General features: G+C 36.7%; 1 protein-coding gene across 2 annotated transcripts in view; it reads left to right on the top strand.

Annotated features, from left to right (window-relative positions):
• The window catches only part of SF3B1 (splicing factor 3b subunit 1), a 42751-nt gene extending 20298 nt beyond the window's left edge, over window positions 1-22453 (top strand). Inside the window, exons 4-23 of one of the 2 annotated variants that reach the window (XM_065413748.1) lie at window positions 6332-6499; window positions 6717-6951; window positions 8339-8551; window positions 8912-9033; window positions 9877-10074; window positions 10176-10277; window positions 10805-10984; window positions 11624-11710; window positions 11922-12192; window positions 13450-13595; window positions 13687-13833; window positions 13998-14123; window positions 15090-15311; window positions 15944-16126; window positions 16231-16342; window positions 16451-16571; window positions 17109-17240; window positions 18524-18796; window positions 19860-20076; window positions 21681-22453. In XM_065413748.1, the coding sequence (XP_065269820.1) occupies window positions 6332-6499; window positions 6717-6951; window positions 8339-8551; window positions 8912-9033; window positions 9877-10074; window positions 10176-10277; window positions 10805-10984; window positions 11624-11710; window positions 11922-12192; window positions 13450-13595; window positions 13687-13833; window positions 13998-14123; window positions 15090-15311; window positions 15944-16126; window positions 16231-16342; window positions 16451-16571; window positions 17109-17240; window positions 18524-18796; window positions 19860-20076; window positions 21681-21839 (3414 nt within the window). In that variant the 3' untranslated portion in view covers window positions 21840-22453. The remainder of the gene's footprint in view (window positions 1-6331; window positions 6500-6716; window positions 6952-8338; window positions 8552-8911; window positions 9034-9876; window positions 10075-10175; window positions 10278-10804; window positions 10985-11623; window positions 11711-11921; window positions 12193-13449; window positions 13596-13686; window positions 13834-13997; window positions 14124-15089; window positions 15312-15943; window positions 16127-16230; window positions 16343-16450; window positions 16572-17108; window positions 17241-18523; window positions 18797-19859; window positions 20077-21680) is intronic. The other variant, XM_065413747.1, reaches the window with a different exon arrangement.
• The last annotated feature ends 867 nt before the right edge of the window (window positions 22454-23320 follow it).

The following is a 23320-nucleotide window of genomic DNA, read 5'->3' as shown; positions in this document are numbered from 1 at the left end:
TCATTCAGTGGATGCAGTACTTTTGCTGGTACAGTATCTTCTATTGAAATGCTTGGTCATGTTCCCATACATCTGTCAGCTGGTTTTTAGATTGACATACTAATTTCAAACAGTCCAGTTACTGTCCCAATCCTATTAAGTTTCCTTTGGTGTCATTGCCCTCCATCTGGGCAGTCTTCTGCATTCTAAAAGCTACATTTTTGTCCAGAAAGTCCTTTCAACAGTTTTTAACCATATTCCACCAAATTTTAGGGGGGCACAATCCTTTGGGTAAATGCAGAATGGTAAAATTCAGTAACACTGACACATAAACAAAACATCTTTGTACAATATTTCCTTAATAGGTCTTAACTCTAAATTATTTGCACCTGTTTTCAATCTAGGATATTTTACTCTTTTTTATTTTTTTTTAATTTATTTACAAAACTCCACCATGTGGTTTTTGTTTTTCCTCACTTAGTAACATTTATTTTACACCACAGTTAAACAGAACTTTTGGATAGGATTTCAGTGGTTGGGCTTCACACCTTATATTTACTGATTTTCCTTGGTGCTGGGTTTGTTTCTGCTTTCAAAGTACATGGCCATCTGAAAAAGAAAAGAGCCTACTGTGGCTCCTCTTTGGAGCCCTTGTAGGACTTTAATTAAGTAGTATGTCTTCTTTAATAATTTAACTTGCACTTTTTATTTGCTATAACATTTTTAGCTGTATTAATTTAATTATATATTATATTAGTATATATTGAGTATATTAATTTAATATTTATATGAAGTGGAACTGTTTTGTGCTTACAGAGTGTTCGTGTACCCCTATACAAGTCACTCTCTGGTCACTCAGAGCCACCTTAAGGTTCATTGTTCATATGCCCGCTTCTCTTATGCCCATTCTTGGAGATGAATTGTCATTTTATTTTATCATTATTTATTTTGCTTCTGCAGTTTTTTAGTTGTTTTACTACTGAAAAAGGGATCAAGGATCTTTTCCCACTATCCTGGTTCTGGCCACCCTTTTAGTCCCTATTTTTATTTGCAAATTTATATTTAACATTTATAACCTACTTTAAAAAAAAAAAAGTTAAACTTCATAAAAGCATTGAGACACCCGAAGGGTTAACTAACAAAGTTAAGAATGCCAGGAGACGTTGGCTGCTGCTCAGTGTCTGCGTCAGCATTGCGACTTTGAAAGATTTAGCTGGATTTTTAGTGGAATCTTTTTTAAAGCCAATTCATTTTTCAGATACATTTTACATTTTCTTTTTAAATAGGAATTTTCTTAAATTCTGTGGTCTCTGACTGTATAGCAAACCGTTTTGAGAGACCAGATACATATTTGAAACTTGCTTGCCAGCTGAGTCTTTGAACCTTCTTTCCTAAAATAGTTTTACTCTCCTGAAGTTTTGTAAATTGCATGTTATGCGCCGATGACACATTTCAATTGGGTACATTTCTGAACTGCCATTTTTATTTTTGAATTCAAGCTTTGAATTAAGTTCTTCACAGGAGAGAGAACTTTTTTGGCCTGCGCTCTGATAACTGCTGTATCCTTGCAACATTTTGTTTTTACTAGGGTTGTCAAACGATTAAAAAAATTAATCGCGATTAATCGTTCAATTAAAAAAATTGTGATTAATCGCACTGTTAATAATATAATGCCATTTATTTACATATTTTTGGATGTTTTCTACATTTTCAAATATATTGATATCAATTACAAAACAATAAAAGTGTACAGTGTTCAGTTTATATTTATTTTTGATTACAAATATTTGCACTGTAAAAAACAATAAATAGTATTTTTCACTTCCCCCATTACAAGTACTGTAGTGCAATCTCTTTATCATGAAAGTTGAATTTACAAATGTAGAATTATGTAAAAAAAAAAAAAAAAAAAAAAACCCTGCATTCAAAAACTAAACAAAGTTCACTCAGTCTTACTTCTTGTTCCTCCAATCGCTCAGACAAGCAAGTTTGTTTACATTTGCAGGAGATAATGCTGCCCGCTTCTTGTTTACAATGTCATCTGAAAGTGAGAACAGGCATTCACATGGCACTGTTGTAGCCAGCGTCGTAAGATATTTACTTGCCAAATGCCCTAAGGATTCATCTGTCCCTTTATGCTTCAACCATTCCAGGGGACATGCGTCCATGCTGATGGTGGGTTCTGCTCAATAACAATCCAAAGCATTGTGGACCGATGCATGTTCATTTTCATCATCTGAGTCAGATGTCACCAGCAGAAGGTTGATTTCTTTTTCAGTGGTTCGGGTTCTGTAGTTTCCGCATCTGAGTGTTGCTCTCTTACAACTTCTGAAAGCATGCTCCACACCTCGTCCCTCTCAGATTTTGGAAGGCACTTCAGATTCTTAAACTTTGGGTGGAGTGCTGTAGCTATTTTTAGAAATCTCACATTGGTACCTTTGCGTTTTGTCAAATCTGCAGTGAAAATGTTCTTAAAACAAATAACGTGCTGGGTCATCATCCGAGACTGCTATAACATGAAATATATGTCAGAATTTGGGTAAAACAGAGTAGGAGACATACAATTCTCCCCCAAAGAGTTCAGTCACAAATTTAATTAACACATTATTTTTTAACGAGCATAATCAGCATGGAAGCATGTCCTCTGGAATGGTGGCCGAAGCATGATGGGGCATATGAATGTTTAGCATATCTGGCATGTAAGTACCTTGCAAAGCCGGCTACGATAGTGCCATGCGAACGCCTGTTCTCACTTTCAGGTGACGTTGTAAATAAGAAGCAGGCAGCATTATGTTCCCTAAATGTAAACAAACTTGTTTGAGCGATTGGCTGAACAAGAAGTAGGACTGATTGGATTTGTAGGCTCTAAAGTTTTACATTATTTTGTTTTTGAATGCAGTTACATAACAAAAAAATCTACATTTGTAAGTTGCACTTTCACGATAAAGAGATTGCACTACAGTACTTGTATTAGGTGAATTAAAAATACTATCTTTTATCATTGTTAGAGTGGAAATATTAGTAATAAAATAATATAAATGAGCACTGTACACTTTGTATTCTGTGTTGTAAATGAAATCAATATATTTTAAAATGTAAAAAAAAAAAAAAATCCAAAAATATTTAATAAATTTCCCTTGGTATTCTATTGATTAACAGTGTGATTAAAACTGCAATTAATTTTTTGAGTTAATTGCATGAGTTAACTGCAATTAATTGACAGCCCTAGTTTTTAGTGCTGTTTTCACTCCCTTATTTTCCTTGTGTGTGTCAGCTATCTGAGGCTTTAATAAGCTGATTGTTGCACTTAATTTTTTTCTTTCTCTGACAGGCAGTCAATTTTCAATTTGTTAAAAAAAATCTAGTAAATCTGTTGTTTGAGCTAATTAATGCCCCTTGCATTGCTCTTATTTATTTTTCTACACAATAAAACCCAGATCACATCCCCACTAGTATATTCAGAACCAATCAAGCCATATCAAAATCCCTATTTCCTTTTTAGTCATTTTGACTAAATCATGCATAATCCAATTATTCAAATCAGATTGTCACAGATTTGCAGCAGCCAGCACAATTATTTACACTCATTAATTGGAAGGGCCCATTTCCTTCAGAATAGTTGTGAAATCGTCTTGGGGGAAAATTGCATATAGTGGTGGTAGTTGTCACCACCTGACCTCCCATTTGTATAATTTGTTTGATTACTAAGGGTTTTCATAGAATCATAGAATATCAGGGTTGGAAGGGACCTCAGGAGGTCATCTAGTCCAACCCCCTGCTCAAAGCAGGACCAATCCCCAGACAGATTTTTGCCTCAAATCCCTAAATGGCCCCCTCAAGGATTGAACTCTCAACCCTGGATTTAGCAGACTAATGCTCAAACCACTGAGCTATCTGGGTGTGATTGCATGAGTTATACTGCCATAACTGGGTTTCATTATCAAACCAAGCATTCTCTTCTTTAACCCTTCAGCATCCTCTTTAACACTTTCACTGTAACATTTCACAACCCCAACGTTTAATTCCCTCTGAACTCTTCAGTGTTCATTTGTGCAAAAGCTCCTTTTAACTTCTCTTTCCTTAAATCACTTACTTATCTCCCAAAGGGACACATTTCTCAGGCGAATTCTTTTGGTGGCTCTGAACTTATCTTTTGTGGTTTTTTGCTCTTATTTTTTAATTTCATATACTTTGCCTGCAAAAGCTGTACTCACTAAATACAGTCTTTGACAGACAGCTGCTTTTTACTTTGGATTCCTGCAAATAGGTAATAGGTATTGTGTTCTCAACCTTTCAGGAATCTTTTCTATTTAGTTTGTTTCCTTCTCTACAACTTTCATTTATTCTTTATGCTTTATACATTCATCCCTTAAGGTGACGCATTTTGTTTTTAAAGTTTTAGGCATCAGAAACAATCCTTGAGAAACTGCTGTCTTGATTTGGGCTTTCTTTGTTTTAGGGGGAAAAAACTAGGTATTGATTTTTTCCATGGTTGCCAAAGTGTCCTATTTTTTTGAAAATTTCAGTGGCATTCAACAGACCTCTGGTGTGCTCAGCCAAGCATTCATTTTTTATGTACCTCTTTTTTCCTTGCTGTCTGGAATTCCTTTTTCACTTGATCCCACTCTCCCCTTAATACTTCTCTGGAGAGTCCATAGGGTCTGCCCTTAGATTTAACCTACTTCTCCAGTGTGATACTAAGTTCTTCATATTAAACCCTTAATTCCTTCCAATGCCATTTTCCTTAATGCTAGGTTGCGACCCTCACACTAAGGGGTGTATATGTTACCTGCTGCAGACAAATGGATCCGAGTTGCTGCACCAGTAAGTAGTGGTAGCCTCTGAGACCTTATCCGCTCAGGATTATGTTGGGGTGGCTTCTGAGACATTATCTACTCATCCTCCAAGACCTTATCCACTTAGTTCCCAAGAACACAGCTTGACTCAGAGCTCATCACTGAGTTTTCTTTATTGCATACAATCAAACTACACTTGAGTTGAACACGCACAAGCGTAGGGGCTGGGTACAATGCATACCACATATCTGAAGTTACAGAGCAAAACTCTTCCTTTGTATATATTTATACATTATATTGCATTTACTATACATTGCATTACACTTTTTGAGGTAGGCTTGGTTACTTTGTAGGAACCAGTCCCTGTACAGCATACTCTGTCCAGGCACTGTTCATGTATGATTTACTCTTACGTCATCTTACGTTCCCGACTTACCTTATCTATTGTTATCTTGTCTATTGTAAATGTTGTCTAGGTGTATCTTAGGTGGTACAGCCATTCTGTTTCCAGCCTACCTCCGTAGTCCTGTCTCTTAAGAGATGAAGTCTCATTTATGTCAAACTAGGCCTACAGCATGTTGCAGCACTAAGAACTCTAGTATGAAACCGACATTGATTTTTGGTCAAAGATGAGAAAAATTAAAAAGCGTAAACTTTTAAAAGTTGATATTTAAAACTTTCTTTTGTAATAACCAAAATAATGGTGCAAATTGCATGCGTGTGTGTGTGTACACACACTTGGCTTCAATGGAATTATGCTGATTTACCCCACTTGAGGATTTGGCCCATGTTTTTTATTTGTCATCTTAATATTTATGTACATACTGATAAGTTAAAATAAAGAGTTCCATATGAATTATATATCCAAGTTGTCTAAAGCAATCTTCTTAACATTTAATTAAGATCAGACATATAGCTAACGAAAACCTAAATGAATAGCTTCAAATATTACATGCTGTGATATAATTCATTTAAAAATATTTTTAAAATAATACTTCTCTAAGCACTTGGGTAAAGAAGTTGTTTGGTTGAGGCAAATGTGTAGTAAAGTTTTTAAATGTACATTGTCTTACTAATCACATATTGAAAAGTATTCTGTAATTAATCACTTTTAAAATAAAATTTGATTTAACTTTCCATTTGTAATACATCTAGAACCTTTTAGAAAGACAGTGGTAAGACACGTTTGGCCTAAAATACTGGTTTTGTAAAAATCTAATACCAATATAGATGTTTCTCTGAAACCTTTAAAAACAGTCCAGTGAAAACTTTTTTTAAAATAAATATTCTACTGCAGAATGCTGAACGCAAACATTGCAGCTTTATGCTAGTGTAGGGGAACTTGAAATTAAAATTGACTAGAAATTGATTATAAACAGTGTCAAAATTTCATTGTCTAAGCTGAGAAAAATGCAAAAGGAAACAGCATGAAAATAAATTAGACTTTACTGTCTCTGTTTTAGTAACCTACAGTATTACCCTAAAGAAACTTGTTTTGAGAATTTTTTAACATAAGAGTGCCCTTCTAAGGAATAAATTCTCTATTTTTTTAACAGAGGGAAATTAGGCAACAACTAGCAGAAAAAGCTAAAGCTGGGGAACTTAAAGTCGTCAATGGCACCTCCTCCCAGCCACCTTCAAAACGCAAACGGCGTTGGGATCAAACAGCTGACCAGACTCCTGGTACTACTCCTAAAAAACTATCCAGTTGGGATCAAGCAGAGGTAATTATCCCTTTATTGGTTCACCTCTGCGTTGTATAAGCTGTTAATGTTTCCAGCAAGTCTTAAGAGTTCTACAGAAGCGCTTGACTTCTATAGATATCTCACAGACTGCACTTTTATTATACTAAATAGAAATTAAGCTCCTACCTTTTATTGTACAAAATAAAATCAAAGGTAGCTGAGGAGTTTTAACAGCTTCTGCTTTTGTCTTGGTTAGACCCCTGGACATACTCCTTCTTTGAGGTGGGATGAAACTCCTGGCCGTGCAAAGGGTAGTGAGACTCCTGGAGCAACCCCAGGCTCAAAAATATGGGATCCTACTCCCAGTCATACACCAGCAGGAGCTGCAACCCCTGGACGGGACACACCTGGTCATGCAACTCCAGGCCATGGAGGTGCAACTTCCAGTGCACGTAAAAATCGATGGGATGAGACCCCCAAAACAGAAAGAGGTATTTCTGAAATTACTAGAATTGATAGAAAGGTCTGGACGGGTAATGGGATAAGAACTTTTCACTTCAGGCTGTCAATATGAAAGCAAGTCAGGCCAGAAGTAGGGGAAAAAGTTATTGCTCTCGGACATCGAGCTGATGTATTTTTCAGTTGGGGTGCTAGTAGGCAGCGTTCTATCACATAAATGTCCCCCCTCATGGTTTTAGTAAAGAAAACTAAGGGTATGCAGTATGCGCACTACATCAGCGTGGCTATGGTGCCATAGCTACGCCAGTGTAACCTTGTAGTGTAAATGCAGAAGGGATTTTGGTGTCACGGTAGGAACTGTGTCTCATGGAGCGACAGCAGCTAGGTTGACAGAAGCATTTTTCTGTCAACCTAGCTGCATTTACATGGGGGAAGCAGGTCAGCATAGCTACAGTGGTATGGATTTTTCATACCACTGAGTGCCACAACTGTGTTGACCTATGTCTTAAGTGTACATCAGGCTTAAGTGTCTTTTTTTTAGTAGTGACACTGCACTATCCGCTGAAGTGGCCCTTGAAGATCAGGGTTTTGAAGCATGCTGACAGGACAGAGAAGTTCACATTGTATTGTCTTTTATGGATATATAGAAAATGTTGCTTATACTGTCAATTGGGCATGTTTCATAAGATTTATCCATTTATACCCGTTTTTATATATGGAGATATACCTATCTCATAGAACTGGAAGGGACCTTGAAAGGTCATCGAGTCCAGCCTCCTGCCTTCACTAGCAGGACCAATTTTGCCCCAGATCCCTAAGTGGCCCTCTCAAGGATTGAGCTCACAACCCTGGGTTTAGCAGGCCAATGCTCAAACCACTGAGCTATCCCTCCCCCCAATTTGCTTTGACTATAGAAAAAATCTTTGTCATATGTTAAATTGTTAAAATACTTTAACAAAGCAAGTATTGGAGTGTTTAATTTAATATATAAAATAATCAATTTCTTTCAAATATGTTGCGATGATATCTAGTACTGATTGCTCAGATGAAACCAAAGAATATAAAAAAGACAGACTCTTTTCGTCCCTAAGATTAAATTCTTGTATACATTCATTATACTGGTGGTAGACTTTAATATTTAGGATGAGAGAAGTTTTTGCTTACCTGTTTGGTATCTTTGCTTATCTGATCTACCAGTGATGGAGCTTGATGTTTCTGTTAGTATGTTGTTATGGGCAAGGAGATGAAAGAATGGAATGGAATAGTGTAAGGGAGATCAGAGCTTGATATTGTTGTAATGCTTCCCTTTTAGAATGTTTTGTTTGTTTGTTTTTCACTTTCAGAAACGTTAGGCTTTTGCTTGTAAGATCTGACTTGCAGCCATCATAATCTGAAAAAATTGGGCTTTTATTTTTATAGATACACCGGGACATGGCAGTGGATGGGCTGAGACTCCTCGAACAGATCGAGGTGGTGATTCAGTTGGTGAAACCCCAACTCCTGGAGCAAGTAAAAGAAAGTCACGTTGGGATGAAACACCTGCTAGCCAAATGGGTGGTAGTACTCCCGTTTTGACACCTGGCAAAACACCAATTGGTACACCAGCCATGAACATGGCAACCCCTACGCCAGGTAAGATTAATCCATTAACTAAGGCTTCTGTTTTCTATCACTTCATATTAAAATGTAAAAATAATGTAGATTTATGTAGGCATCCCTGTTCTGTTTTTTGACTATGGAAGCCCAACTTTGTATTCTAAATGTCTGTAGCATTTTAATTCTGGCAGAGAACACAGAACAGTGTAACCTCAAAGTCTGCTGTGAATGTTTGTTGAATTGATAGGCAAGAATTGCTAAAGAGCTTCTTGAAAGTTCTAACTCAAGCGATTGGAATTCTGAGGCCAGTTCTGTACTCAAGTGCTGAATATCTCTTAATTCCAGACAATGTTAAAGAAGATAACAATTAAAATCCTTTCTTTTACATGAATGTAGGTCATATAATGAGCATGACTCCTGAACAGCTGCAGGCATGGCGCTGGGAAAGAGAAATAGATGAGAGAAACCGGCCACTATCTGATGAAGAATTGGATGCCATGTTCCCAGAGGGATATAAGGTAGTTGATCTGAATAAATCTAAGCAGTCTGTCAGTATAAATGCTGTAATGTACTGGTGATACATTTTCCACTCAGAATATGGATTTTAACAATAAAATAAATGTTATGATTTGAATATTTCAAACTAACTACAGATGAATTCATGCTAACATTTGTTAGTTTAGTTACTGGTATTTTATAAATATCCATTAGAAGGGAAAAACTTAAGAGGTAAATTAAAAGGAGGGCAGTTTTTCTTCTGCTTCACCTTAGGGAGCGCATGCTGATTTCAGAAGGAGTTCCCTATGTGGAACGGCTGCAGAACTAGAGCCCATGGCATGGTAAAACAGATCGGACAGAGATTGAAAACTGTCAGTAAGACAGTATTAACATGCTACATTTAAAAAACACCACCCACTTATTTTAATATTCATATCAGACACTTCACTTAAAGGCTAATATTTCCTCTCTGCTCATGAGATCTTTACAGTAGTACTTATGCTTGTTAGGACTCCTCTTGACATCATTCCTGTACTTTCAAGTCCAACAGCATGTACACAGTTTCAAAGAATTTATTAGATCACAGTTATTTAATTTACAACAATACAAAAGTAGACTCTAAAACATATGCCGGAAGACTGTCACAAATCAATAGAATAAACAGTTAACATGACAGATACTTGTATCAGTCATTCTCTGCATTTTTCTGACTTCTTCCCTGTTCTGAGGCTGTTGACGACTGTCAGGTAATGTTATTTTTAACATTCTGCTTTGCAGTCTGAAAATACTTTTTAGATTTTAGTGTTTAGATGTTTGTATCTTCCTTATTTCAGTGCATTATTTTTATCTTCATTTCACTTCAGGTTCTTCCCCCTCCAGCTGGTTATGTGCCTATTCGTACTCCAGCTCGCAAACTTACAGCAACTCCCACGCCATTGGGTGGTATGACTGGATTCCACATGCAAACAGAAGATAGGACCATGAAGAGCGTTAATGACCAACCATCTGGAAATCTTCCATTCCTAAAACCAGATGATATTCAATACTTTGATAAACTATTGGTAAATGAGATTTTATTGATACTGATTTAATGTCTCCTAATATGGGGCTGGAGATGGTAGAAAAACTGTGCATTAATTAATATATTTGTAATTATTTATAGGTTGATGTTGATGAATCAACACTTAGTCCAGAAGAACAGAAAGAAAGAAAAATAATGAAATTGCTCTTGAAAATAAAGAATGGTACACCTCCAATGAGAAAAGTAAGACATTCTTCTGATGTGGACATACCACTCTCATTTTCAAATACTGTAATTTCCTTCCCATTTATTTTCAGTTTCCCAGTTTCACCTCTTTTTTCCCTAAAACTGCCCATGGGCTTGCTCCAAGCTGCTTCTGAAGGACTTTTATTTCTGTCTGTTATTTTTTCCTTCTTCTCATCTAGCTCTTGCTTTCTCTCTGTATTGTTTTCCCCTTGTTTATGCCTCTTAATTTCCCCCCCTCTCTAAATTATGTATTGGTCACAACTGTATTAAATAATTCAGTAAGTATTTGTTTTATAATAATTACATCTATAAAGCATTTTGTGACACATTTATATGAAGGATGTTATATTTATTGTATCTTAAGATCATTGTTCCAAATGCATTTCTGGCAACAGCATGCATAAATCATTTGAAATCAGTAGAATTGCACTTGATTATGGCTTGGTTTTGCTCATTACATACAAATGTTGTGTTATTTTGGTTTCATTCTGTGTGGTTTAATTCAGAGGGGTTTCTTTTTTTAGGCTGCTTTGCGTCAGATTACCGATAAAGCTCGTGAATTTGGAGCAGGTCCGCTGTTTAATCAGATTCTACCTCTGCTGATGTCACCAACACTTGAAGATCAAGAACGTCACTTGCTTGTCAAAGTTATTGATAGAATCTTGTACAAACTGGATGATTTGGTCCGACCATATGTACACAAGGTCTGTTTCAGTGAAATTTACTTGAATATTTAATATTTGTTTTATGAATGCGTTCTCTACTCTATAATAGTTACTTTTCTGTGGCTCAGATTTACAGATGTTTATGCATCCGTGCGTTTGAATCTTCATTTTTAAAAAAAATATTTACATTATCGGTAGGAGTGCACAGTTAAAGATAGACTGTCCTCTTTAGACGTACAGAATTTAATACTAAAATGCTTTTATATAGTCATTTACCAGATTTCATTTGCAGAATATCTTTTATAAATTGTATGAATAACACATCAAAATATAAAACTTAAAAGCAAGGCAGTCTGGAGGAGTTAATTGTATATTCATGCGCTGGAAGTAAAAGATTGTGATGGCTGATCCATGCAGTATCGCTGGTGTTGGCATCCTGTCTTAGAGGAGAAAGGTCTAGAAAATCAGTATGTGAATTAATGTTGAATGAGGGGGTAAAGGATTATTAAGGGAGATGATGATCTTTTGAATTTAATGAGCGTGGGAGCCATTGAATCACCATGTTAACCAGCCTTTTCTTAGGGCTAGAACTACTGAAGTGGACAATAATACTTGAGTTGAGAGAGATTCATTAATATAATTTGAAGTGTTAATTTGTTCATTTGTTACTCTTTTCAGATTCTTGTGGTCATTGAACCACTGCTGATTGATGAAGACTACTATGCGAGAGTGGAAGGCAGAGAAATTATATCAAACTTGGCTAAGGTAATAACACTGCAGTGTCCTTCCTTTTTTGTACTGAATGTGATAGTGTTATAACTAAAATGTAACTGTAACTATTTGACCTAGAGTATTCTGCTTTTTAGTATTGAAAAAGTAATGGTTATATGTGATAAAAAACTTACAAACCAGCAAAAAAGTTAAAAGTTCATCATTCCTGTACGCAAGTACATATGTTTTATTTTTTGTCTTTCAGGCTGCTGGTTTGGCTACAATGATCTCCACCATGCGACCTGATATTGATAACATGGATGAGTATGTCCGAAATACAACAGCTCGAGCCTTTGCTGTTGTTGCCTCTGCTTTAGGCATTCCTTCTCTGTTGCCCTTCTTGAAAGCTGTATGTAAGAGCAAAAAATCCTGGCAAGCTAGGCACACTGGCATCAAGATTGTACAGCAAATTGCTATTCTTATGGGCTGTGCTATCTTGCCTCATCTCAGAAGTTTGGTTGAAATCATTGAACATGGTACGTTCTGTTTTTGTTAAATGTTTTCTCTAGTTTGTACATAAGGCTGTTGGTTAAATTAAAGACTCAAATTCTTGAATGTCAGGCCTAAACTTTGTAATTCTAATAGAGACTGTATCAGAGTATTCGTCTTTCCTTTTTATAGTTTTTGTCAAGATTTTGGTCTCTAGCCTGGTTTAAATAACACTAATAAACCCTTATACGTGAGTTGTTATGGCTATAAAGTACAGAAGACAATAACTTGAAAATAACTAGTACTTCTAATTTCTTTTGGACTATTAATCCTTTAGTTCTTATGTAGTATATTTCTTGCTCTTTTGGACCATGTTTTGACTAGTAGATGACAACAATACTTTTTGATTCTTTATAACTGCATATTATCCTGCGTTCTCCATCTCTCAACAAGTCTTGTATAATTTAAAGTATTCTCTATATTAATGGTTAAATTACAGAGAACCCTTGGATTTCAATAAGCACAGTGCGAGCCAATTCTAATTGAAGAAGTTTGTTTATTGATACAATAACATCCACATGTATCGAGTTCACACTACAGCACTTGAGATGACTTGTATTGTAATTGCTTGCTTGTTTTAGTGAAACATCTGCTGGTCAGTTGTAACCGCTGTATTATGGAGCTCTTGGGACTTCATGTTGAGAAGATCTGGAATTCTAGGGACTGAAATGTTTTAAAACCCACAATAGAGGCACTTCATAGATTATAAACAATCCGTTTACTTTTTCTGAAATGTTTTAAAAAATCAACTTCTGCAGTGTTAGAGCACAGCCTGATGTAGTTGGGTGTTTTGTTTCAATTCTGTTTTCTCCGAGTATTACAAAATAGCATGAGGTTTTTCATCTGGATTTCCCTTGCCCATGACTTCTCTACAATGATTCCTTTTTGTTAAATAGCTGCCAAGTGGAAGCAGCACTTCAGTACCTTTCCTGAAGAGGCCTGAATCTTAAGGGACATTTGAAGCTGAAACTCCTCATTGTTTTTGATTTTTAGAAGTTTAGCGCAAACAGTTCTCTGTGTAAACAAGACTTTTTAATTCCAAAATAGATATTGAAGGTTTGTGCCAGGAAATGCTGAGCATAAGATGGAAAGGAAAAGTGGGGAGCGTGCTTTTACGCTTTAACAAAAGAAGGAATTTCCCCCTCTTTCCTGTCCTCTTGCACACATTCCCTAGTTTTTCCACAGTAATTCAAGCTCTGTGTAATGGTGTAAGAAGCACTTACTGAATATAACTTGTTTTCCAGGTCTGGTGGATGAGCAGCAGAAAGTGCGCACGATCAGTGCTTTGGCTATTGCTGCTTTGGCTGAGGCAGCTACTCCTTATGGTATTGAATCATTTGACTCCGTTCTAAAGCCCTTATGGAAGGGCATACGTCAGCACAGAGGAAAGGTATCTGTTTCTTTTCATCTCTCTCTATTTTGAATGTAAAATGCTGTATACGTTTTAATACCCATGACAAATATATTATGTATTAAAATAGGGTCTGGCTGCCTTTTTGAAAGCTATTGGGTACCTTATCCCTCTTATGGATGCTGAGTATGCCAACTACTATACCAGAGAAGTAATGCTAATCCTTATCCGAGAGTTCCAGTCTCCTGATGAAGAAATGAAAAAAATTGTGTTAAAGGTATGTCAAAGTCACTTAAACACTGTCAGTGTAATGTTTAAAGTAAACTTGATATTACTTGTGATTTGGATCAATAAAAAAATCTGTCATAATAAGCATTCTTCTAAAAAAAAAAAAAAAAATTGGTCTACAGCATTAAAACTTGTATTTTTATTCCCTGCTAGGTAGTAAAGCAGTGTTGTGGTACAGATGGCGTTGAAGCAAACTACATTAAAACAGAGATTCTGCCGCCGTTTTTCAAACACTTTTGGCAGCACAGAATGGCACTGGACAGAAGAAATTACAGACAGGTATAATTTAGTTTGGAAAAGATTTTAAACTGCTTTGAATTAAATTTATAAAATGGAGTATATAGAGAGATGTTTGGTGATGGTGAATTTATTTTTGACTTTTTCAATGCATCTTGAGATGGCGTTCACTTTGGGCAGAGAGACATCGTGAGATGTGGATAGATGATTAAAAGGCTCAGCATTCTTAAATGGGATACAAAACATTTTGCTTCTAGTTTACCGGTTTGAATACCAGTCAGTTGGTAGTGCAAAAGTAATTACCATCTGATGGCTTATTTGTGCTATGTAAAATGACTGGTTGGCTTCGGTTTCTAGTTGATAGGTGTCCCCATCACAAAAGTGTTACCACTATTAGCTCAAATAAACACCCAAGTTGACAGTCTCTGAGAGGACTTAAATGCTCCACTTTCCATCCACTCTAGTATTGGTCCTTCCAGTTGAGAGAGATTAACATTGCAATATGTTTTAAATCATTTTCAGTCCATCGTAACAGGAAACAAACTCTGGAAATTCACACTATCACTGTGAATGACACAAACTCCCATTTAAAAAAAAATGTGTTTAACTATCCGGGCAATACATCCACCTCTCACATTAGTTAAAAAACAGCATGTTTTGTAATTTTTAATTATCCATGCAGGGAAAACTCCCCCACTCCCTAACTTGAAGGCAAAGAACAGCCAAGTGGATTAGTCCATTTGCAATAATTTTTCTCCGGATATAGACAAGAATGTGAGATTCTGGAAATTTTTCTGCTTACCCACAACCTTGAAAATGGCTTTCTGTAACTTGGTTGTTGCCTGAGAAGAGTTATTCTGTTCTTGAGAGTAAATGATATCTGCATGATGCCCTTTCTTTTCTTGTACCAGGCAAAGGATTTCCCAGGTCATCTTAGAGGTTTTAGGAAGTCTTTGTAAACTATCGCTCTCTGATTATTTTGCCCAAAGCTATATTTTTATGTTTCAGTTGGTTGATACTACAGTGGAGCTGGCAAACAAAGTCGGAGCAGCAGAAATTATTTCCAGGATTGTGGATGATCTGAAAGATGAGGCTGAACAGTACAGAAAAATGGTTATGGAAACAATTGAAAAAATAATGGGGAACCTGGGTGCAGCAGACATTGACCATAAACTAGAAGAACAACTTATTGATGGTATCCTGTATGCCTTCCAGGAACAGACCACAGAGGTATTGTTAGAAGATGCTCTTAGCAGTTAACTTATTTAATTTAATCTGTTTACACTGTTCTGGAAAAATTAGTACACCGGACCCTCGCTAGAACGCGTGTCTATATAGCGCGAATTCACATATAACGCGGTCGCGGCCATGGCTCCCAAATTCAATTACTTTAATTGCAATTCATTTTAACGCATTCCCCGCGTTAATGCGGTACCGCGCATGGATCCCAAATCCCGCATTCTAGCGAGGGTCCAGTGTATTTACACTTGAAATCCAAACAAGAATTACGTGGGTTTTTTAATTGGAACAAAGAGCACTGAAATTTGTACGGCAGTTCTAGAATATTAAAGTGGCATATATTATAAAGGTTGTAGGTACAAAAGGAGTTCAATAGTAAATGGACAGTTGATATAAGAGAGACAAAGTGGGCAAGGTAATACCTTTTATTGGAACAACTTGTGTTTGTGAGAGAGGCAAGCTTTTGAGCTTACATAGAGCTGCTCTTCTGTGTAAGCTCGAAAGCTTGTCTGTCTCAGCAAAAGAAGTTGGTCTAATAAAAGATATGGCTACTACAACACTGCATGCAATTAGTGATGTAGTTGATCTTACTTTTCTAACCCTTTGTTGTTGTTGTTGTTCAGGACTCTGTGATGTTGAATGGCTTTGGCACAGTGGTTAATGCTCTTGGCAAACGAGTTAAACCATACTTGCCCCAGATCTGTGGTACAGTTTTATGGCGTTTGAACAACAAATCAGCCAAAGTTAGGCAGCAGGCTGCTGACCTGATCTCACGTACTGCAGTTGTCATGAAGACTTGTCAAGAGGTATTTATTTCTCCCATTCCTCTTTTCCATAGAAAGTCATTTTTAAATTAAAGAAAAGTGAGAGAATTTTTGCTAACTTTTTACATCTTGTCACTTGGTTCTAGGAAAAACTGATGGGACACTTGGGTGTTGTCCTGTATGAGTATCTGGGTGAGGAATACCCTGAAGTATTAGGCAGTATACTTGGAGCACTTAAAGCCATTGTGAATGTTATAGGTATGTGGGTTTTTTTGTGCCAGAGGCAAGTAAGGAAATGGGTGAGGGGGGGGGGGGGGAGTGTTTAAGAGAATCTGAGACTTAATAAGGTGTCATTCTGTTGAACAGGTATGCACAAGATGACGCCACCAATCAAAGACCTGCTGCCAAGACTCACACCTATCTTGAAAAACAGACATGAGAAAGTACAGGAGAATTGTATCGACCTAGTTGGGCGTATTGCTGACAGGTGAGTTGTTGTGGTATACTTCTGAAACGCTGTGACATGTTAATTGCTTACATAACAGGTCAGAACATTTACCCACTTTTAATGTTTGATAAATTAGTTATCAGGTTTGGGATCTGGATTTTATAAATCTTTGGGGCTATTGGAGTTTCTTAAGCTTTATTACAAAGATTGTTCACATTAACAGTTCTTCATGATTAGTAAAATGAAATATGTAGATACAAAGTATGATCGATCCAAGTATGCATTTGCAGTCTCGTATACTATTTAAATGATATTATTTGCTACTGTTAGTCTTTCTTTGGTTTGCCAGTTTACATAGACTTGATGCAGATCGTAGAATGAAGCTTAATTCTATATGTGGTTTGGGTCCTCTTTTATAAAAAAAAATTCACATAGCCATCCAATTAACGGTTTAAAAAGAGACAAGGTGAGCCTATGTTCCTGTGTTAGTAGCATAGGTATACATCTTGTAATCTGTTTTTTGCTTAAAAAAAGGAATGATTTCACTAAAATACCTGCATTTCCTTTCTTATCCAGGGGTGCAGAATATGTTTCTGCAAGGGAATGGATGAGGATCTGCTTTGAACTGCTGGAGTTGTTAAAAGCTCACAAGAAAGCTATCCGACGAGCCACAGTGAACACTTTTGGTTATATTGCAAAAGCTATTGGGTAAGTATGTTGTCTTGATACTGAACAGCATGTGTAGGCCCTTTCTTAGAATGGTGGTGATTGTGGGTCTTGTTGAAAAAATTAACATTGAATTTCTTTTGTTCTTAAAATTTCAGCCAAATTGTTGTTTAAAATAGGTTTTTTTGTACTTCGTTTTATTCACTTTATAGAAGGTAAACTACAGTCAGTTATGCTTCAGTAACATATGCTGTTTTAATGGACATGGGGCTGGTCTACATTACAGTGTTAAGTACATCGCTCAGGGCTATGTAAAATTTCACGCCCTATGTGATTGATTAAGCCGATTTAAGCCCCAGTCTAGACACCGCTAGGTTGATGGTATAATTTTTCCATTAACCTAGCTACCACCTCTCCACCCCCTTGCATCTCTGTATTAAGTGTCTACACTACAGCGCTAAAGCAGCACTGCAGCTATGCCACCGTAGGGTTTCTAGTGTAGATATACCCTAGCTTTGTAGGGCAGACATGATTAAAGTACATTTTTATGTTGGTAGAAAGATAAAGTTAAGTTGTAGCCATCTTCTCCCAGTGCTTGTACTAGAATGGTTCTAATTTTATAAGTTTCTATGTTTTTTCTGATTGAGAAATTGGAGGAAATGGTACATTCAGGTGCTTTCTGGGTCCTTTCGTACAATCTTGCTCTTGAGATTGTGGTTCCACAAGTCTCTTCCGTTAGTGTTTTCTGTAATAAAGAACTTCAGCAAAGAAATTGTTTTTGCTGTTAATTTGTATTCCCAATTTATAGTCTTGGCACAGACTGCAGAGTGAATCTTAATTCTGTATAAATAGTTTACATATTCTTAGCAAATGGTCAGCCATCCAAATAAGCAATCTATTTGAAAACAGGTACCTTGTATCTAGAAGCCCTAAGATTGGGACCACATCATACAAGCACTGTACGAATATACACCCTAATCCAGCTAACACTTAGCATGTGTGTAATTTTATGCAAAAGCATAAATGTTTGCAGGATCAGGGCTATAGTAACAGAAAATTTTTACTCCAAAGAGTGGAGGTAGCTAATTTGAGGCAAGATACAACAACTGAGTTCCAAGTGGTGAAGGATGGATGAGGGTCATGAAAAGATCACACAGGTACTTAAGTTAGCTATTGCAAAACTCACTGCCTTCTGCTAGTTCCAAATCAGCTGTCTCTCACTGAGATACAATCTATTATTGACTGTCTGGTTTCTGACATTAAAAGTAACTTAGTACATATTTACAGTTTTTCACTGACAAACTTCTGCATTTTGTCTCTTCCAGACCCCATGATGTGCTGGCTACACTGCTAAATAACCTGAAAGTACAGGAAAGACAGAACAGAGTATGTACTACAGTAGCAATTGCTATTGTAGCTGAAACATGCTCACCTTTCACAGTACTGCCTGCTCTGATGAATGAATACAGAGTTCCAGAACTGAATGTCCAGAATGGTGTATTAAAATCACTTTCTTTTCTATTTGAATACATTGGAGAGATGGGAAAAGATTACATTTATGCTGTTACACCATTGCTTGAAGATGCTTTAATGGACAGGTCAGTAATTTATTGCTTAGGATACTTGTAGTCACATTCAGGTTCTCCTTGTTACATTAAACACACTTCCATCCCATGCCTGGTTCCTCAATAGCAGAAAAATGTACATGTAGATGATTGCTTCATCAAAAACATTAATAGAATAACATATATTTTAGCTTGATGTAATTCAAGCCAACTTTCTCTGTGTTCCAAACAACTATACATTCCTTTTTTGAAGATTAAAAGTTTGCAAAATGAGATAATTACAGAATGACTGACCCAGGATTTACCATATTAGGACTACTTTTAATCAGTTATTTTTCTAGGCTATTGAGCAGCGTTAAATGATAGTAATTTCTCCTATGAAACTGTTAGATAATTTTTTATTAGCTGATTTGAAGTGTAATTTCTCTGCCCCATGCTGTTTGCAGGGAAGAACAGACGAGTATCATCAGAACTTTTTAGCATTCTTTGTGTTAGAAAAGCATTATTATTAGGGCCCTACCAAATTCATGGTCCATTTTGGTCAAGTTCACGGTCATAGGATTTTAAAAATAGTAAATTTCATTATTTCAGATTTAAATAGCTGAAATTTCACATTGTTGTGATTGTAGGAGTCCTGACGCAAAAAGGAGTTGTGTGTGGTGGGGTCACAAGGTTATTGTAGGGGGGTTGCGGTACTGCTATCCTTAATTCTGCACTGCTGAGGTGGCAGTGCTGTCTTCAGAGCTGGGCTCCCGGCCAGCAGCCGCCACTCTCCAGCTGCCCAGCTCTGAAGGCAGCACCGAAGTGAGTGTGGCAGTACCGCAACCCCCCTAAAATAAACTTGTGACCTCCCTGCAACTCCCTTTTGGGTCAAGACCCCCAATTTTAGAAACACTGGCTGGTCTCCCCCATGAAATCTGTATAGTACAGGGTTAAAAGCACACACAAGGCCAAATTTCATGGGGGGACACCAGATTTCACAGTCCGTGACATATTTTTCATGGTATTTGGTAGGGCCCTAATTATTATGATTTCCAACAGAAAGTTTTATTTGCAAGCGAACTTGTTAAATAAACAGGTTATGTTTTCTTTGCAGAGACCTTGTACACAGACAAACAGCCAGTGCTGTGGTGCAGCATATGTCTCTTGGAGTATATGGATTTGGCTGTGAGGATTCTCTGAATCACTTGTTAAATTATGTGTGGCCCAATGTGTTTGAGACATCTCCTCACGTCATTCAGGCAGTTATGGGTGCACTGGAGGGCCTAAGAGTTGCCATTGGACCGTGTAGAATGCTGCAATATTGTTTACAGGTATGCTTACTTACGTTGGGGTGGCAGGGAAAGTAATTTGTCAAACCTTGATACTCAACAAGGAGGAAACACCTGGAAAGCAGAAATCCCAAAAGTGTGTTACGGATAATGGACATCAGCTTCAGTATTTGCAGTGTAATGTTGCCTTACGCCCCAGAAGTGGGAGAGTAATAGTATTACTTTGTGATTCAAACTATAATTGAAATACTGTATTCAGTTCTGCACACTTTGTTTACATATTTCTGGTGATAATATTTAGGGAGTTTAGAGAAGTGAAATGAAAGTAATCATGGGGCTGCAGAAAGCATGTGGGGAATGAAAGATGAGGCTGATGATGGGAAAAATGAGTTTAGTTTGACTAACTTGTGAGGGTATAACTATCTGCAGATGCTTGAAGGTAAATACAAAGGACTGAGAGGAACAGTGGTGGTGTAAGAGAAAATAATGGATGAAATTAAATTGAATTTAGGTTAAATATCAGGAAACAAGCTGATAGTGATTAGTGTTAGTGCATAGAATGGTCTGTTCATCTCTCAATACAATTAAAACTAGATAGCTCAAAGTACTGGAAAACTATACTGTAAGATAGGAAATATTCTCTCAGCACTGGGTTTGAATATTGTTTATTAGTGGACATTTATATTATGGTAACATCCAAAGGCCCCATTGCTATACTGTCATAGACAATAGATGCTCCTTGTCCTGTGAGATTTGCAGTCTAAAAGACAAAACAGACGAAAGGCAGAGGGGTGAGGATATAACATACAGGGAAATGAATACAGCGAGGAACTGACTCTGCTTCTTTAGTTGCATGTCTGGTGTTTTGTTTTGCTCTTTAAGATGGTAGGGTGAGGAGTTAGTAGGAATAAGGGAGTAGGAAAAGGAAAGAAAGGGAAGGGGGACATCTGCCTTTTCTGTTTTGTATTCTTAATTTGTATTTTCCTCACTTAAACTACTAAGCAATAGATTAATATTTCCCTAGAGCCTTAAAATTCTACCTGTCCTGAAGGGAAGGGGATGATGATAATAAAAACTTAACTCTTGTGTTCCATGTGTTCATCTCTGTGCTGTACAAAGGAGAAACTGAGTAGCATTATCCCCACTTAACAACTTGAGGAAACTGAGGCACAGAGAGGTGATGTGACTTCCTCTGGGACACAGCAAGTTAGCACAGCCAGGAATAGAACTTGAGTCTCCTGCTGACGTCCAGTGCAGTGCTATATATACTGGAGTTTGGGCTCTTCGCCTTTCTAAAGAGAGCAAAACAACCAGAAACTCATACAGTGGAATTCACCCTGAAGAACAGATGAGACTTAAAGGGTGCAGAACTCTAAAATTTGAATATTTCCTTTCTATACGAAGTAATGACAAATCATTGTTTTATCTTCATTAGAAAGTTAAAAAAGAATAGCAGTAACAGGAGAGAGTTCAGTGTGTTTTCTCAGCTCAGACTTTTAGTTGGCATTTATTTTAATAGCTAAACTCCATTAAAAATAATTGCTTACGGGGTTTTTTTGTTTTATTTTTACTATTATGCATAGCTCACATACCAAGTCTGTAATGTACATTGCTTGTTAATTTTATATTTTGTTTTATTTTCCTAGGGTTTGTTTCACCCTGCCAGGAAAGTCAGAGATGTGTATTGGAAGATTTATAATTCAATCTATATTGGCTCACAGGATGCCCTGATAGCACATTATCCAAGAATCTACAATGATGAAAAGAACACCTACATTCGTTATGAACTTGACTACATCTTATAATCTTATTGTTCAGTCGTTTGTGTTTAATGCACAGCTGTTCCACACTTAAACTTGCTTCAAATTTGGTGATGTAAAATTTTAAAACGTTGCAGATCAGTATTGAGCTGGTCAGAGGAGGAGCTAGAAATCCATTAGCATGATTTTTAAATAATCTGTCCTTTTTTTTATGTTAAACAGTTAAAGCCAGTAGTGACCAAGAACACAGTGTGATTACACAATGTACTGGAGGGATTTCATTTTGGATTCATCTTTATGAAGATTTAGATTTCATTCCTTGTGTTTAAAGGGGATGTTTATTTGAGAAATAAACATTTGTGTATAAAATACTAATTTGTGTGTGTGTTTTTGGACAGAGAGGCTTGTGAAACGAATCTCTTTGATAGATTGTTATGCATTTGTTTATGTAAAAAAGGTGGCGTACATTTTAACCCTCATTTTGTTATCCCCTAGTTTTGAATAAATAAGAAAAATGTATAAACTGTAGTTGATGTGTGTATCTTTTATAATGGGATAATGAAACTGTACTGTAGCTGGTTGCCATAGTTTTCACATTCTCTTTGCATGGAAACTATGGCTTTTAGTTACTGCTTGCTGTCAGATTGCTTCAGTCAAAATTTCATGGCTGTGAAGATTAATTGTGCTGTCGTAATAAAAAAAAAAAGCTGTTTCTAGATGGTCTAAGTAAAAATGCGTTGTCCGTTGAATGTGAACATGAATCTGTTTCATAGCCTTTTAATCTGTGTACCTGCCCAGGATGAAAGTGACCAGTGTAGTGCTTAGATCTGATTTAGGCCAATTGGATATCTGTCAGAAAAACAGTGCCTGTAGTACCTGACTTGAGGCAGCTGCTGGGAGTGCTGAACAAATGGACAGGAATTATTGGAATCACTTTGTCCTTCCCAGCTGTCAGTATATAGGGGAGGGTAGAAGAAACAACGTCTCTTCTTCCTGCTCACCTCCAATTATACATACTCCAGCAATAAAAAATAAGTGAAGAAAGGACATATTGTAAAATGGAGACATGGAAAACCACACAAAACATGGGATGATGTCCTGACATTGCCATGTAAGGTTATTGTTGTGATGATGTCATTGCATGTTAATGAAATACTCGAATGAAAACAGGAGTGGTGAGATATCAGTGGCATTATTTTGTGAGTGATTGATCAGGTTGCATTCTCCCTTCATATTTGAATTCTAATGTTCTAGCTAATTTCTTTCTGCTGTTTGTATCAATGCACAACATTCTTTTTCCTATTTAGCATATAAGCAACTATTGTTTATCCTAACTTTCAAGGCCACTTAATATATCATCTGAATTATGTCATTTTGTTTTTTAAAGTACTTGTGTGTTAGAAATTTGCAACACTATTTCTGAGACAGATCATTACTGGTTACCTTTTCTGACCATATTGATTTTTGTTGGGAACTGAAAATATGACCATAATAATTTTACTTGCACTAAACAGTCTGTCGCTATG

The sequence above is a fragment of the Emys orbicularis genome, chromosome 11, assembly GCF_028017835.1.
Source record: "Emys orbicularis isolate rEmyOrb1 chromosome 11, rEmyOrb1.hap1, whole genome shotgun sequence".
NCBI lineage: Eukaryota > Metazoa > Chordata > Testudines > Emydidae > Emys > Emys orbicularis.
Note: the sequence above shows the minus strand (reverse complement) of the source record. Positions and strands in the feature narration are given on the sequence as shown.